The sequence below is a fragment of the Artemia sp. Qi Xiang Cuo genome, chromosome 3, assembly GCF_049724085.1.
Source record: "Artemia sp. Qi Xiang Cuo chromosome 3, ASM4972408v1, whole genome shotgun sequence".
Lineage (NCBI taxonomy): Eukaryota > Metazoa > Arthropoda > Branchiopoda > Anostraca > Artemiidae > Artemia > Artemia sp. Qi Xiang Cuo.
The window spans coordinates 2,365,113-2,382,269 of NC_142796.1; the positions used below are offsets into that span (position 1 = coordinate 2,365,113).

Consider the following 17,157-nt stretch of genomic DNA (forward strand, 5'->3'; position numbering starts at 1 on the left):
GCGTCAGAGAAACAAGTTCTACTTAGATGAAGAATATTAGGTTGGGACTATATCATACAAGTACCTGAGCAAGAATTACTGAAAAATCTGTGATTAATTAATACAATGATTAATTAATTAATCCCGTTATTAATTACAAAAGTGTGGCATTAGCAGAAAATGTATTACAGGATGTGAAGTGTCTTTTCATTCTCTTTTTTCTTTGTAATAGCGAAATGGTAATTCCAAGTCTGGTCATCGCTCAGTATTCCGAGAGAGAGAAAGGCTTTCAATAGCACATAATTCGGAAAAGATGCTTAAAATGAACGAATAATATGGAAAGGTCTCAGTAGCGTCAATTCACGAAAATGAAGAAGGGGGGGGGGATGTTATTTTCAAAATTTAGTCGGGGGTAGAATTTACCGTTTCTTTTAGTTTTTTTTTAGATCAAAATAACAAAAAGGTTTTTTATAGAAAAATATCCCCCGAAAAGGTATTCTTCAAAATTTAGGGGAAGGGAGCAAAAAATTCTAGGGAAAGATGGGAAATGCTACCCAGCCTCATTAACGTTCACTGTCTACTATCTCACAGCAAGAGCAGAAATCAGTAGGGAGGACTTCGGTCCTCCTTCGAAAATTGTAATTTGCTAAAATTACAATTTACAGTTGTAATTTTATGCGACAACTTTATGCGACGGGCCTATGGCTTCCTCCTTTATTGGATAAAAAAAATAAAAAAATAATAAAATAAAATATAAAATTAAAAAATTATTAAACCGTGAAATACGTCCTTATTGTCTTGGACACCGTGGTACTCAAAGTCAGCTGCGCTGTTTTTATATTAAAGATATGGCGTCTCCTATCTCACAATATGGCATAAGTCAGTAACTAGTTAATGGTTAATAGTTTTTAAGGCCACACTGCTTTTTTGTAATTTAGTATACAAAATAAAATGTTTTATAATGGGTACTTATTTGATTATAATTTGTGAAAAATCAAATAAGAGTAAACCCTAAGAAGGGAAAAAAATGGGATGTTCTTTCAAAACAAAGAATAAATAAGCAATTGATAAAAAATAATTGGAAGAAGGAAAAGTAAGAAAGATCAGAAGAATTGTAAAATAAGAAATAAAAGGGAGTAAAGTTCAAATTCAAAATAGAATCTTCACAAAAGAATTGGTGCTGGTATCGAACACACTATTTTTCGTTTGGTATGTTTACTGTCTTGTTATTTTTCGTGCTGTTAAAAAAGAAACCCGGAGTTAGTCCCAAAATGTCCCGAATTTTTCATGTTTTAGGGCTTGTTTTAATTTGCTGCTTCGCTATTTGTGACAAAAAGTACCTGTTAAAAAAGTTGTTGAATTAATGTTAATGGATTAAATTGTATAAAAATTTGAAACCAATCTCACGATATGAGCAAAAATAAGATCACACCTTTTAAACACCTTGTTTATGTTCTCCTTTGAAATTTTAAACTATGGCACACATTGTGTCATTGTGAACACTGCAATTCACAGAGTTCAATTTATTATTTAAATGACGAAAATGTGACGTCTGCTGTGTCACAATTAAAAAAAAAAAAAAATTAGTGTAAATAGCTATAAAACCTCATTTCTTGTCTCTTGTGAAATTATAAAATTGCAGTATGAAAAACTAAATAGCCTACAGTATCTAACGAAACTGTGACGTCTTCTGTCTCACCAATGTGAAAAGAGTCGATGGGTAGCTTCTCACTAATTTTCTTTTATTGTAGCCATTTCCAGACGAAAGTTGGAACATCCGTTGGACAATATCGTTCAAGCAGTGAACCTCCTTGATTTGAAGACCTTAAAAATTGAAATGGTGGAAATACTCCAAAGAATGGTTCCAACTGACATCGAGGTAATGTATTATTGCCTCTCTTGTGGTCAAAATCAAAGACTATTGTGCAAATTGTAAGAGTGGAAACCGTCGCCAGTGTCAAAAAACCACAAACGCCATCTATCATTTGGTGTCTGTGGGTTCTCTTTTCTCCTTACTTTGGCAGTTATTCTTTTTGTTCCAGAAACTGAGATTAGAAACTCATTAATGCACTAATTTTGCCAGTGAAATTAATTGCTCTTATTTTGCTTCATTATTAATCTAAAAAATATGCCAAGAAATGGCAAACGCCAAACAAATGCCAAACGTTGACGACTTTTTTTTGTCAATTAATTAAAAAAACTTTTTCTACAAAATAAGTTTTTCAAAGAAAAGTAAAGAACTCCATTAAACAAAAAAAGAGCAAAAATCAAATCAAATAATCTATCAAGCGTGAAACTACCATAAGTCAGCATCGATAAATAAATGAAACCCAAAACGAACAGAAATTACAATAAATAACCGAGCCAAAATCAAAACGAGCAGAAATTAACAGAAGTTTGTCGCAAAACCCCTATGCCTTCCCAAGGCCAGAACAAAATTTCCAATGTTTTAAAACAAAATTTTACTGAAAAAATGTAAATGTTTTTACTTTTATAACTTTAATAAATCAAATAATATTAACATTTTGATTACTAAATATCAGTATATGTATATTAAACTGACAATGCATAGTCATTTGTATTTTTTCAGTAAAGTACAAATTTTGTTCTGGCCTTGGGAAGGCATAGGGGTCTTAAGCCCTACTAATGATAATTTTTGCTCGTTTTGAGTTTCATTTATTTATCGATGCTGATTTGTGGTAGTTTCACGCTTGGTAGATTATTTGATTTTATTTTTGCTCTTTTTTTGTTTAATGTAGTTCTTTACTTTTCTTTGAAAAAACTTATTTTGTAGAAAACGTTTTTTTAAATTAATTTCTGTTCGTTTTACATTGACATAGTCTTTTCAGGAAAACAGAAAATAATAATTTAGATCTTTTCGTTTAAGACTTTACAGTTTGTCCTGCTTTTTGTATGCTGGAGAAGAATTTTCATCAATTTTTAACAACATACACCCTTTTAAATATCTAGACACAAATAGTAGTTTTTAATTTGGTTTCATACCTCCTCTAGTTGACGTGAAATGGAAAACTTGATACCATTCGCAAAAAAATCTGTTTACTTTTTTTGATAGCCTGGATGCACTTACGCTATTTTGATTTGGTTAAATTTTAAGCTCAGGAGTAGCCCCAAAAGTATGAACATAATACCCTCAGTCGTTCTTGGGATACTGCTGAGATACCTTATTGGGAATTAGCACTAACACAGTACTTTTTGGTTTAATCTTAGGCAACATTTAGTTTTTAAACATAATGGGCAAATGGGAGGGTGGGAGTGGAAGGGGGACTAGTCGCCCTTCAATCACTTTTGACTATTAAAACGGGCATCAGTCCTTTCTATTTTCAATCGAGTGAGCCCTTTTCGAAGTTCCCACGACAACTCCTTCGATACGAAGGGCCCTGGTCTAAACAACAACAACAACAAAAAATAATACATTATACCCACATGGATCTTTACTATAAAAATGGCAAGCCTTCCAATCACTTTCGACTATTAAAAAGGGCACTAGGCCCTTCGATTTCCAATCGAATGAGCACTTTTGGAAACGACAACGCTGTCTATAAACACCTTATATGCCCCCAGGGCATAAATTACACCCCATACCCTAATGCCATTTTTACATACCTGATCTGCGGAATTTTACACGACGTTTAACAACATTACTATTTGAAAATTTTGAGTGGAGGTGTTTGGACGGCTGCTAGGTGTTAGAGGGAGGTTAGTTACGCTCCAATCACTTTCAACTATTACAAAGGGCACTAGCCCTCTCTATGTCGAATTGAATGAGCCCCTTGTGAAGTTTTACGACAACTCTATCTATAAAATCTTATATGCCCCCAGGGCATAAACTACAACCTTGGCACTTGGGGCTCTCAGGGTTTGTCATCCTTAAATACATAATTTACAGAACTTTCAACTATGTTCAACAAAATGTCTATCTCTAAACTTTAATTGAATGTTTTTGGGAAAATGGTGGGCGTAAGAGGGGTGTTAGTCGCTACCCAATCACTTTCAACTATTAAAAAAGGCACTAGCCCTTTGAATTTCCAATTGAATGATCCCTTTTGAAGTTTCTACGACAACGCTTTCAATAAAAACTTTCCATGGCCCCAGGGCATAACTTACGAACCTTGCCCCAAGGGCTGTGGGGGGGGGGTTGTCATCCTTAAAGACCTAATTTCCAAAATTTTCAACTACGTTGAATAAAATGGTTATCTAAAAATTTTGATTGGATGTGTTTGGGGAAAAGGTGGGCGTGAGAGGGGGGGGTAGTTCCCCTCAAATCACCTTCGATTAATAAAAAGATTACTAGCCCTTTGAATTTCAAATCGAATGAGACCTTTTTCAAGTTTCTACGACAAAGATTTCAATAAAAACCTTATATGCCCCCAGGACATAACTTATATTCCTTCCACTGAGGGTTGTGGGTGAGTGTCTGGGGAAAAGGTGGGCGTGAGAGGGGATTAGTTGCCCTCAAATCGCTTTCGACTATTAAAAAGGGCACTAGCCCTTTGAATTTCAAATTTAATGAGTCCTTTTTCAAGTTTCTACGACGAAGATTTCAGTACAAACCTTATCTCTATGTGTATCTATGTGTATTATCTCTATGTGTGTCGTCTCAATGTGTGTGTGTCGTCTCTATGTGCTTCTCGTCTGTGCGTGTGTGTCACTTCTGTGTTTGTGACATCTCTGTGTTTGAGTCGTCTCTGTGTGTGTGTCGTCCCTGTGTGTGTGTCGTTTCTGTTTGTGTGTCGTCTCTCTGTGTGAGTCATCTCTCTGTTTGTGTCGTTTCTGTGTGTTTGTCGTCTGTGTTTGTGTCTCGTCTTGTGTATGTCGTCTCTGTGTGAGTGTCGTCTCTGTGTGTGTGTTGTCTCTATGTGTGTGTCGTCTCTGTGTGTGTGTCGTCTCTGTGTGCATGTCGTCTCTGTGTGCGTGACGTCTCTATGTGTGTGTCATCTCTGTGTGTGTGTCGTCTCTCTCTGTGTGTCGTCTCTGTCTGTGTGTGTCGTCTCTGTGTGTGTGTCGTCTCGGTGTGTGTGTCGTCTCTCTGTGTTTGTCGTCTGTGTGTGTGTTTTGTCTCTTTGTGTGTGTCGTGTTTATGTGTTTGTCGTCTCTCTGTGCGTGTGTCTTCTCTGGTTTATGTTAGGTTAGGTTAGGGGGTTTAGTTGCCCTCAAATCACTTTCGACTATTAAAAAGTGTACTAGCCCTTTGAATTTCAAATCGAATGAGCCCTTTTTCAAGTTTTTACGACAAAGATATCAATAAAAACCTTATATGCCCCCAGGATATAACTTAAAACCCTTGCCCTGGGGGCTGTGGGGGAGTGTCTTTCTCAAAAATATATTTTCTATCCGGAAATCAACCAAGCCGAACAAAATGGCTATCTCAAAATTTTGATGGGATGTGTTTGGGGAAATGATGGACAAGGGGGGGGGGGGTTAGCTGCCCTCCAATCACTTTCGACTATTATAAAGGGCAAGAGCTCTTTGAATTTCCAATCGAATGAGCTTTCTTTGAAGTTTCTACGACAACGTCTTCTTTAAAAACCTTATATGCCCCCAGGGCATAACTTAAAACTCTTGCCCTGAGGGCTGTGGAGGAGTGTCCTCCTCAAAAATATATTTTCTATCTGTAAATCAACTACGCTGAACAAAATGGCTATCTCAAAATTTTGATTAAATGTGTTTGGGGGAATGATGGGCGTGGGGAGGGGGGGGCTATTTGCCCTCCTGTCACTTTCGACTATTAAAAAGGGTACTAGCCCTTTCAATTTTCAATCTAATGAGCCTGTTTTGAAGTCTCTATGACAACGCCTTCTATAAAAAACCTTATATGCCCCCCAGGGCATAACTTAAAACCCTTGCCCTGAGGGTTGTGGGGGAGTGACTTGCCCAAGAACACATTTTGTTTGTGGATATCTACACCGCTGAACAAAATGGCTATCCAAAAATTGTGATTGGATGTGTTTGGGGGAATAATGGGCGTGGGAAGGGGGGCTAGTTGCCCTCGAATCACTTTCGACTATTAAAAGGGTACTAGACCTTTGAATTTATAACCAAATGAGCCTGTTTTGAAGTTTCTACGACAACGCCTTCTATAAAAACCTTATATGCCCCCAGGGCATAACTTAAAACCCTTGCCCTGAGGGCCGTAAGGGAGTGTTATCTCCAGAAGCATCAGTCTTGACAGGAAAAATTCAACACGGAACAAATTGTTCTCTAAAAATGGTGATTGACGGTATTTGGGGAAATGATAGACATGGGGGGGGGGCTGTTGGCCCTCAAACCGCGTTCTTCTGTTGAAAAAGATACAAGCTACTCCAGTTTCCAATTGAATGAGCCTTTTTCGAAGTTTCTACGACAACTCCTTCGATACGAAGTGCCCGGGTATGAAAAAAAAAACACATAGTGCCCACATCGTTCTTTACTTAGGCAGCGCTAGGGCGCTGCCTATGATACTAGTGCCAGTTTCAACTCTTGGAGTTTACCAATGCTCTTTGCTCAAAATCAAAGAGCATAGGAATTAATCTCTCACCTCCCTTCTATTAGACTAAGTCTGAATAAGGATGCTGTTGGGCGATACCACTCTTCTTGTTGCAAAAAATGTTTCTGATATTTATTTTAATATAAGCTTTATTTTAAGTTACCCTTGGTTTCTTTCAAGACTACTAAACTCTACATGTCAGCTAATGTTGTAACAACATTATGGTATGGAAGTATGGAAGTTTTATGGTATGGAAGTGTAAAAAGTTTGTTGTATTTAGTAATTTTATAATTTTAGTTGCAATTATTTAAGACAAACGTAAGCATTTTTAATTATCAAAGTACCGAGGACATCAAAAGGAACCATTTTTTGTCCCATGGACCCATATTAGATCGGCTCATACCAGAAAACTGCGATTTCTTAAGATTTTTCTTTAATTTTTTTCAAAATCGTGAAGCTTTTAGGGCAATAACACATTTTCATCAGTGTTGCCACGTCTAAGCATGAAAGTAAACAAGTAAAAGTAATTAGTTAAGTTTGACAATGATTCAATTCCAATTAAAATTTAAATACCAACGAGCTACATCCTCTTAAGATTTTGGTGCTGCGTTTTTTATGTGAAATGTTTTTTTTTTGGTGCCAAGTTTTTTGCTGCCACGTTTTTTTTAGTGACGTGTTGCCACATTTTCTCCTACGTTTTTTGGACTACATTTTCTCCCACGTTTTTTTTGATTAGGTAATTCCAATGATCAGATTTTATTTTATTTGCTTTTATTTATTTATTTTATTTTACTGTCCTTGCTACTTTCAAATTCGTTATTTCTGTTATGCGTTTTTGAAGACACAACGAGATTACGCTACCTCAGATAAATGATTGTGTGTGCGGCTATCTCTTCCATACCCAAAACAAGAGTTATGTATTTCATACAAATTTTTAGGAAATAATGTCGATAATGGCTAGGGCACATTCTGTGGATGAAGGATGACAGATTGCCAAAGTTAGTCCTTTTCTCCCAACCGTGTAGGGCTAAACGGAAAGCAGGTAGTCTGCGGCTGGGTTGGGAGAATGCCATAAAGAAAGATGTCGGAGAGATGGGAACTTCCTGGGAGGTTGTGAAGAAAGAGGCTTTAAACTGATTAGAATGCAGGAGGGGCGTACGTAGCTGTGTTGGCCACGCCAACACAACTAATTGTTAGTAGTAGTAGTAGTAATGTCGGTAATGTCTATTTCAGACCCTTCTCCCCCTATCCCAGTTTCTACTTTATTTAGATGTTGATGCTTTTATTTAGTCTTTTTAGATCAAGGATTAGTTCTCACTGTATCAGCTGCCGAGTTGAAGCCAGTAATTATATTTTAAAGAGAGAAAGGCGTGGTCCTGTACTATGTCGAACCGACTTACTACGATATGCTTGAATAGTTCAAGGCCCTGATTGATACTTTTACAGTTATAAATTGTGTATAAAAAATGCCTTTTTATTTTCATGTGCATGAACAATAAAAAAAACATGTGTAGCAATTAATAATATAATAATTGTTACTAATTTTGGGGATTGAGTTTGCCTCCTTGATTTTTTCTCTGTGGGGGTTTTAGTGACTTTTGATGTTATCCAGTTATGTGTTTTTTTCTCGAATTTTTAGTCTCTTCATTTTCAATAGGATCAATAGTCAAATAAAGTGAAAATAATATGAAATTAAAAAATATAGATATTAAAAGAAACTAGGAATTTTTCATTTTTTCCAGAATCATTTTTAGATTTTTCAGATTATCTTTTTCAAAGACTAGGAATAGAAATGTGGGATGGCTGTGCTACAACAAAGTTATGAACAGCTGTCACAGTCAGGAATATCCAGCCTGATAAAAAAAAACAAAAAAAAAAAAAAACGCTGACATATAATCAATGTATAAATGAAGTTGAGAAGCGTTCGGTACGTACAGTTGGTGGTTTTAAGTATTCTTTTGTTTTTGATCTTCTATTCACTTTTTTCGTAATGAGAGGGGGGGGGGGTGTACATGTTTCTATGCTTATCGCTGCTGAGAAGAAATTAGCCAAATTTGCAGATCAAACTAAATCAACATTTGTTAAGGGTCGCGCAGAATTACTTCTAAACCATGACCGCATGACCGCCAAATGCTTTCACTTTTATTGTTAAAAAAGCAAAAAAAAGTTTTCTGGGTATGTTTTTTTTAGTGCATTGGGAGGCAAAGATGTTTCGTTATGTTTATTTCAAAACCAAATATTTTTTATAATTCAATTATATTTTCAGTTTTTTCGTTCTAATTAAATTTATTTATTTATTTGATAAGTATATTTAATGATTAGACGTAAATCTTTTCTAATTTGCAATAAATTTCAGGTGAAGGCATATCGAGATTACGTTAACTCAGGTAAAAGTGTTGACCTGTTGACTGAAGAAGACAAATTCCTGTTCCAGTTGACTAAAGTAGACAGGCTTGCAACGAAACTAAACGTTATGAATTACATCGCAAATTTTTACGACAATGTCCACCTCATTCAGCCGGTAAGTAATTCAACTAATTGTATACATTCCTTTTTCTATTCTTTTAGTATCATATTTATTTTTAATATTACGTTTATTTGTATGTTTGTTATTCGTTTAAAGTCATAAGTTGAAGGGACTAAACAACTAATGTTTTAATGTCGCTGCTCGTGGCGTTAATTTATAATTGTATTAATTTTAATTGCACTTTCAATTATGCCATTATTAACCGTGTATTTAGTTGTTTTTATTTTAATTTTGATTGTACATTTTTTCCGTTTTAAGTCATATACTAACTGAATATCAGTCTTGTAATGTATTTGCCTGTAATAATTACCTCGAAGCGCACTCTCATGTTAAGCTGTATTTGTCTGTTGAAATTTAAATATAAAATTTCGAGTAGGATCGCAAATAAGGTTTCTTCTCAAAAATTGGGTGGTGATTTATAATTTATACATTGGTTCACTCACAAGCTCTACATATATGGTAGGTAATAGACATATAATGTATTACAGGTAATTACTTGGAAAAAAAGTGTCTTCCTAATTTAGTAACTGAGATAAATGGGCACTTGAACAAGGTATAGACCTTACTCATCCATTCAATCACCTAGGGCAAAACAGTATATCCAACCCGATAATCCAGAAATCAAGTCCAACATAGAGCAAAATCAGCATTAATAAGTATAAGTCATTGTCACAAAACCAAGTTATAGCATCGTAAGTCTACAAAATTTAAAATTCCCCGAGTAATCACCACATATCAGGGCTCCTCAGAGGATAACTCATTGCCTATATATGTTTTGTCGCTTAAATTTCATTGCCCAGGCACAATGAGCGCCCCATGCCATAAAACCATATGGCATACCCCTATGTAGTGACACCTGGGGAATATTTGTAACCAAACCAATAGCCAAAAATATACCCAAAAATTTTCCAAGCTTCCTTAACCATCATTCACCTAGCACTAAATTAAAGTAACCACCTCCCAACTCTGAAAGAATATCCTTCAGCCAGTATAGCTCCCTTAATTGCATAATCCTAACTGTCAGCCAAAAACTTTTCCTTTCGCTCAATTTCTACGAACTGATTTCCAAACATCTTACGTTACTCATTACCTGCATGTGTCGAAACAAACCCTAAAATCCAAAATTATATGGTATATAATGTACATGTATGTATATAAGATGTACAAGTACATGTATGGTATATAAGATGCATCCACCAGGTGAGTTTTAAAGATTGTGCTCTTCTTCTTATAAATAAATGATAAAACTACTGCTAAAAAGTCAGGGCTGCACCAAACCAATTGAGCCCAACAAAAGTGCGTACGCTCCTCCTTCGCCCCAGTCTGTTCAAATGTTCACTCTACACTAACTCCGATGAAGTTCCGATTTTCTTAAAACCCTGTTTTATAACGCCGGTCTCAAAATGGACTCAAACGGACTCGTTATGAGCGAAGGGTTTTGTATCTTAGGGTGACTCCTAGCTTTCATGGGCATGAGGATCTCACTTTGCTGAGATGTCCAGCCATATGAGATCGAATGAGAAGTGAACTCCAAGAAGGCATTGTATATCTACTCTTGTTACTGTCTCTCCTTTGAAAATGAAAACCAAGTAATCTGCTAGTCAGGGAGGTCAGGGAGGTTTGTCCTTTACTCAGCTGTAATTTTATCTGTAGCTCTGTTTGCAGTCTTGGTTCTGATTAGATAATGCCTTCAAAGGTCAAATCCGATCCTACGCTGTACATATCAGGGATGAACAATATACTCGAACATGCTGTACTGTCAAAATATGTATAAACAATACTAGCCCATCTCTACACAGAGGGGAAAGGCTAGGGGTGAGGTTCCCTCTAAGATTATTATAAATCTCCTCAGAGGCAAATTGATAAATCGGCCTATGAACTTTATTTGGTCAAAGGCCTCCCCCCGAAAATAGATAATCAGCTTAGAGAAAGAACTTTCTGCTCACAGTTGTGTTTCCTGATCGAAAGAAATCGTAATACAAACCTAATGCTTCGTGTTATCTTTTAAGGATCTCATTTCAGATTAATTCCAGTGCTACTGTCAGAAAAGGAATGCCTTTTTGAAAGGGAAGTTTTTTACAATATAGGGCTAATTAGTGTTGACATTTACGGTAAAGAAGGTAATAGGAAACTTTTAAGCCTTTCATGTGTATTAATCGAGGAGTTGCCCACTTACAAAAACTGTGTACACCGCGTAGTAGGTGTCACTCATGGTAGAAGTGTGCTGCGCATAGCAGAACATGTGCTGGTCTCAGATGTACATTAGTTTGTAGAGCTGTTAAAGTGAATTGACGGACGATTTTTGTGGATTTTTCAAAGGATCACATTTGTGACCAAAGTGACAGATCTTTTTTAGGTGTTCACATAGGAAAGATTTGGATTTTTATAGGGTGGGGGAGGATGCGGCGCACGTCTTTTTCAAAAAGTTCGTTTGTAGCCCTAAATATAAGTCTTGTGCATTTTAATGTTTCTTTTCTTTTTTCGCGAGGAAGATCATTGGAACAGTATCGGAGGAATCCATACTTCCATTTGATGGAACATTCAGAACTTCCACTTATAGTAAAAACAAAAACTCACTAACAAAAGTAATTAGTAGTAATCTAATATCCGATTACAATCAGCCTTCTTGGCTCGTCACCAACTAGCTTTCATTCAGCCTCTTTTTTGGTACATATAATAGTAAATAAATCTATCTGGATATGGAAACAGAAGGTGGGATGGGGCTTATTCTCAGGAGCTTGATCTGGAGGGCTACTGTACCTGGGAGAACTAGAAAAATGTTGCCTAAAATTATTTTTTCTATTTTTCAAGACGCCTAGAAATTGCAGACTCAATAAAAGTACCTCTTATTCCTAATTGTTACGCAAAATACCTATTTTGAGAAACATTTATTCAAATGCTCTAATACATATACTAATATCTGAATATGACACATGCATAAGTAAAAAAATAAATTACAGAACCTAAAAATAAGCTTTCACAAGTACAAAAGTACAAGTACAAGTACTTTTTTAAGACAATTTTATTTAGTTTATCTTCGCCTTGTGTCAAGGCACTAGAACAAAAATTTTCGCATGCTGATGAATGGTCTGTGGAGCGCATATACCGATCTCCTGATTCTCTACTTCCGGCCCGGAGTGCAATGCGTGGTTGGGGCAAATAGGGAAAACGCTTAGAAAAATGTGCTACTGCAGTAACTTGAAGGAGGAAACATATAGGAAATACTACTTCAAAAACAGCTTGTTTTTTCAACCTCAACAACAGCTTAGTAATTGAACCGGGTAGAAAACTAGTGGCACGTTGGATACGACGGCCGGAACGTATTATAAGAAAAAGGAGGCCGGAGAAATATTGCCCAATATTGTCCAATCTGTCAAATAAGGGCATAAATTTTAGTTGCACCTTTTATTAGAACACAAATTTAACAAGTTATTTACATTATATCACAGGTGAATGAATTACACTAAAAAATGTCAAAATGGAAGCAAAGGTGTGATTTTGCGCCATATGTTAAATAACCCTGACATGAATAAACAGAAATAAATTATAAAATATAAAAGTATATGGAATAATATTTTATATTTACTTATGGTATGAATAATTTTATTAAGAAGAATATTTTGTGTCGTTTTTTGCCATGGCCCAAAGCAACTTTTGTTGCAATAAATATTTATCTATCTATAAGAGGAATAGGGCGAGTCGGGGCCCGACTATTGTATGTAAAACTAAACAAACAATTTAGCAAAATAAATAACCTGTGTATAGGCGAATTATCTCCTTTACTAACTCTTATACATGAGACGAGTAATGACAAATACTCAGAGACATTGAGTATTATCTATTATTATTTTTAATTCAGTTATTTATTTATTTATTTATCTATATTTTTTTCATATATATTGGTTATAGTTTATCTATTTTTGGTTTATTTATAATAGTTTTGATTAAATAGTTGAGGTTTATGTAAAGAGTTGAGTTAATAGGTAAGTAATTACGTGGACTTTCGCGCGATCGCAAACCTACGTATGTTTTCTACAGCGCGAAAGTGTTATTTAATTTATCTGTTTGTTTGTGAATGTGGATTAATAAACTTATGAACTTAACTTATGAACTTATTGACATTTAATGGGACTGATGACAATTAATGGCAACTGACGGTGTATCACAAACTGTTTCATATCCATTGTTTTTCGTCTGAAGTTAATTTGCTTATGAATACTAAAGATCTTGCAAAATTCATTTGGGTTCTCTCTTTACAAGAATATGATTATCAAAAACAATAATTATTTGATCTTTAGCATTGACGATGAAAATATTATTTTTCGTAGTTGAAGTATTTATCGTAGTAATGATTACCATGAGTAATTAATGATTACTTTTAGGTACTCTTATGATTAAATATATATTTAACAATAATCTGTATAAGCTGATTTCAACCCCTCTTCCTTTGGCTATAATGAAGGAAAATTAAGATACCAATTTTATTGGTATTATTATTACTCTATATATTACTTACAACTTTTATACTTAACCTTTCTTTTATTGTAGCCCTATTTTTATAAGAGCTTAAAGCCCTATGTAGCCCCAGCTCTATTTATAACCCTGAAGTTCAAATGGTGTGGCCCTAGAATTCCATCCAACTGCCCCTTTTAGTGGTTATATATTACCATTATTACTACTATTACTTACAACTTTTATACTTAACCTTTCTTTTATTGTGGCCCCATTTTTATAAGAGCTTATGGCCCTATGTAGCCCTAGCTCTATTTATAACCCTGAAGTTCAACTGGTGTGGCCCTAGAATTCCATCCAACTGCCCCTTTTAATGATTATATATTACTATTATTACTACTATTACTTACAACTCATCAGATTATCTCCGGTGGCTAAAATAGCAGCGCAAAGCTGCGTCAGTTTCTTGATTATATTTACTTTGATGGCTGACAATCATTGAGCTCCTTTTTCAGAATTTAGCAAATAAAAATATAGTGGAAAGCGCTAGAATATTTTGGACAAAGCAGTGGACAAATAAAAAAGAAACAAATTTTTGGCAATAAAGAAATCCGAATATTTCGGTTGAACGTTATAGATAAAGTTAGCGTAGATAAAGTTAGGTTATATGACAATAGCTTATATACATGGATAAAACAAAGATGTAACAACATTGATTAGCTTTTAGGAAATAGAGAAAAATTATGTTTTAAAAAGAAAGACCTTATTTTAAGATCGTTTTAATGAAAGTTTTATCATTATAAAAAAAAATCTCCATGCCCTTATCTCTTTGTTTGCTCTGACTGATTAGCAACAAAATAAATCACGAATACTTTTTAGATACGACTTTCAGCGTGCTAGACCATTACCCTAACTAGTTAATCTTAACCATTAATTACCTTAATCATTTAAATTACTGATTAATAGCCTTGATTGTTTTTTTATGTATTTGAATTAACTTTATTAGTCGGCCAAGTGGTTTACTATTAAACCTTCAGAAAGAATCAATCTTGTCGGAACTGCAGCCAGAAATACGGTAGACTAGACTTTAGTTAAGTCAACTGTAATAAATTATCACAGTTCAGGGTCTGAACATGAAAAAATTATTTGAGCCCCTTTTGGGAGTCGGGCTTAAAAACAAAAGATCTAAAGCCGAACTGGCCAGCCATAACAAAAAGCAAAGAAATGAACATAAAGACGACAAACTTTTTTGTTTCAGTAAATTAAAACGAAAAAAAAAAAAAATCAAATGAATATTTTGCCCGTAAACAACAAGGCATCTTCAGCGTAGAAAAAAAAAAACAAACTAGAAACTAAAAAATAAAATATATATATATATATATATATATATATATATATATATATATATATATATATATATATATATATATATATATATATATATATATTTATATATATACATATATATATATATATATATATATATATATATATATAAAAAACTAAAATAGACTAATATTTAATGTACAATTACTTACTTTTACGATTGGCAGCTACTACGCTGCTTACGTTGCTACTAGTTGTTTCTACGCTGAAGACGCCTTGTTGTATACGGGCGAAATATTCGTTTGATTTTTTTTTTTTGTTTCTTTTTGTTTTCATTTACGGGCCATATTCTTTTTGTTTTCATTTACGGGCCATAGACCCATTTGTCGTCTTTGTATTCATTTCTTTGTTTTTAGAGTCGGGCTTAAGCCATAAAGCCCAGAATTTTCACACTCAGCTTTATCTACTGAGTTGTTATGAATAGGCCGTCAAAAATTGCGATATTCCGTCTAGGGCCTAGCAGAAAGTAGGACTTCCTGGTCTGAGGATTGAAAGAGACTAGGAGAAAAGACTTAAAGGGTTAAGACCCTTGATGAGAGGAAAGAAGAGTGAAATTCCGAAATGGCGGGGTGAGGGAATAGAGGCATGCACAGCTCTCTATTGGCTAGGCGCTGCTATAAGTTGGGAATAGCAATAGTTGCAGTCAAGACTAGGACAGCCCCTTTTCCTACACCCCTACATTAGTCTAGTCATGCTACTCAAGTTTTCGACGTTCATGGTGCAGGTTTTGGACTTCAACTCCCCTGGTAAAGGATCGTAGTTCTAAAATCACCATTTTACGTAGACCACCAGATCCCCAAAAATGGTCAAAAGATCACCAAAAAGTGCCTCAAGGGAAGATGAGACTCACAGCACCAAGGGCAATGGCTTCGAATTATGCAGTTCACCAGTCCTTTAAAAATATACTTGATTAGAACAGGTGTGCTTGTGGCATCTTGTTAAAACCGGGATCTGGAAAGGGATATCAATATGGATCATTAAAGGTACAGTTTGGTTCCATGAACCCTCCCTCCCCATTGAACCCTCCCCATTGCCCTCCTTCAGATTCCAATTTTTAATTTATTTAAGTTTTATATTCAAGTTTATTTTTCTCATTCTCAAGTTTCTTTTGCAAAATGAACTTGACTGTGGAAACACAACCAAAATTACAATTTGATTTTCTTTACCTTTCTTAATATTTTTTTTTTACTTTAATCTGGAGCTATATCAACTATGTAACTGCCTAAAAATTATTTAGTAAATAACTGCACTAATAGCTACTAAATAACTGTTATTTCAGCTGACAAAATGTAAACGAAATTTTCTATTTTTGCCGATAGGAAAACATTTCGTGTGTAATTATTGTCCGTTTGTGTCCCTCCCTTTTACAATTTAACTTTCTATTCAATCCCAACCGTCCCACCTACTCGTGACTTCTATATGAAAGTCTATTGATAAAAGACAGATCTTGAGTAATCCTTTAAATGTTTCCTGATAGTTTTCCTGGTTCACGAAGCACCAGGAATAGTAAAATTGGAACTTGAAGAAGTGGGATATAATTTAGCAATCAGATGTATTTCAGTTTGACGTTGGCATTAATTTAGCAAAAAAGTAAATCGAGGGAAAAAAGAAGGAGAGGGGATTTTAGTCCGACTTCTGCCCTTTTTGGTCTTCTTGTGCCCTTGTCCATGGACCATATGACTTCAGGGCATTCAAAGAAACTTATGAAGTGCCATTGCATAACCAGAGACAGAAGCTATTTCCTCTATTAGATAGTAAACAATATATGGGATCATCTGTCAGTGCAGCATCTGCTGAATCAACCAGTATCTTCAAGTATGAGGTTACCACGGAGTGGCTACATTAAGATTTCGTGCAGAGTCGGGAGGCATTTGGGTTGTAAACTAGAATGCTACACCTGAATTCACGGAATCGTTAAACCTTCCCCAAGATACGATTTAAGGCAATGACTAAGGCTAACCTATATGTCCACAGATATCATTGTGGGAGACCAAACTCTGCTACCGTCCTGTCAATTGTATGGTGCTGGGACCCCCTCTAGGGAGTTTCAATGAGTATCTGCATTTTCAAAGAGCAAGAGGTATTCCTTAAAACCTAAATCGGCGCTGTAGTCGCTGCGCCCCGATAAAGATGCTCATTAGAAATTCGCTAGTATATTTAGTTGTTTTCCGCGTTTAAAAAGAAACCTTAGTTTTGCCTGATTTATTCTTCTTAATTTATTCAAATTATTGGTTTAAAATTGTTCTTAGTTTTTATTCTGTTTTTTTTTAACAAGTCTTTGGAGCGTCAGTTTTTACTTATTTATTTTTTGTTTTTAGTAAAATAAGAA

The 17,157-nt window shown here is 35.1% G+C and overlaps 1 protein-coding gene across 2 annotated transcripts in view; it reads left to right on the plus strand.

The window, feature by feature from the left end:
- The window catches only part of Frl (formin-like protein), a 189,744-nt gene that overhangs the window by 117,007 nt on the left and 55,580 nt on the right, over positions 1-17,157 (plus strand). For both annotated transcript variants that reach the window (XM_089108397.1, XM_089108399.1), the window contains exons 14-15: positions 1,731-1,858; positions 8,820-8,984. In XM_089108397.1, the coding sequence (XP_088964523.1) occupies positions 1,731-1,858; positions 8,820-8,984 (293 nt within the window). The remainder of the gene's footprint in view (positions 1-1,730; positions 1,859-8,819; positions 8,985-17,157) is intronic.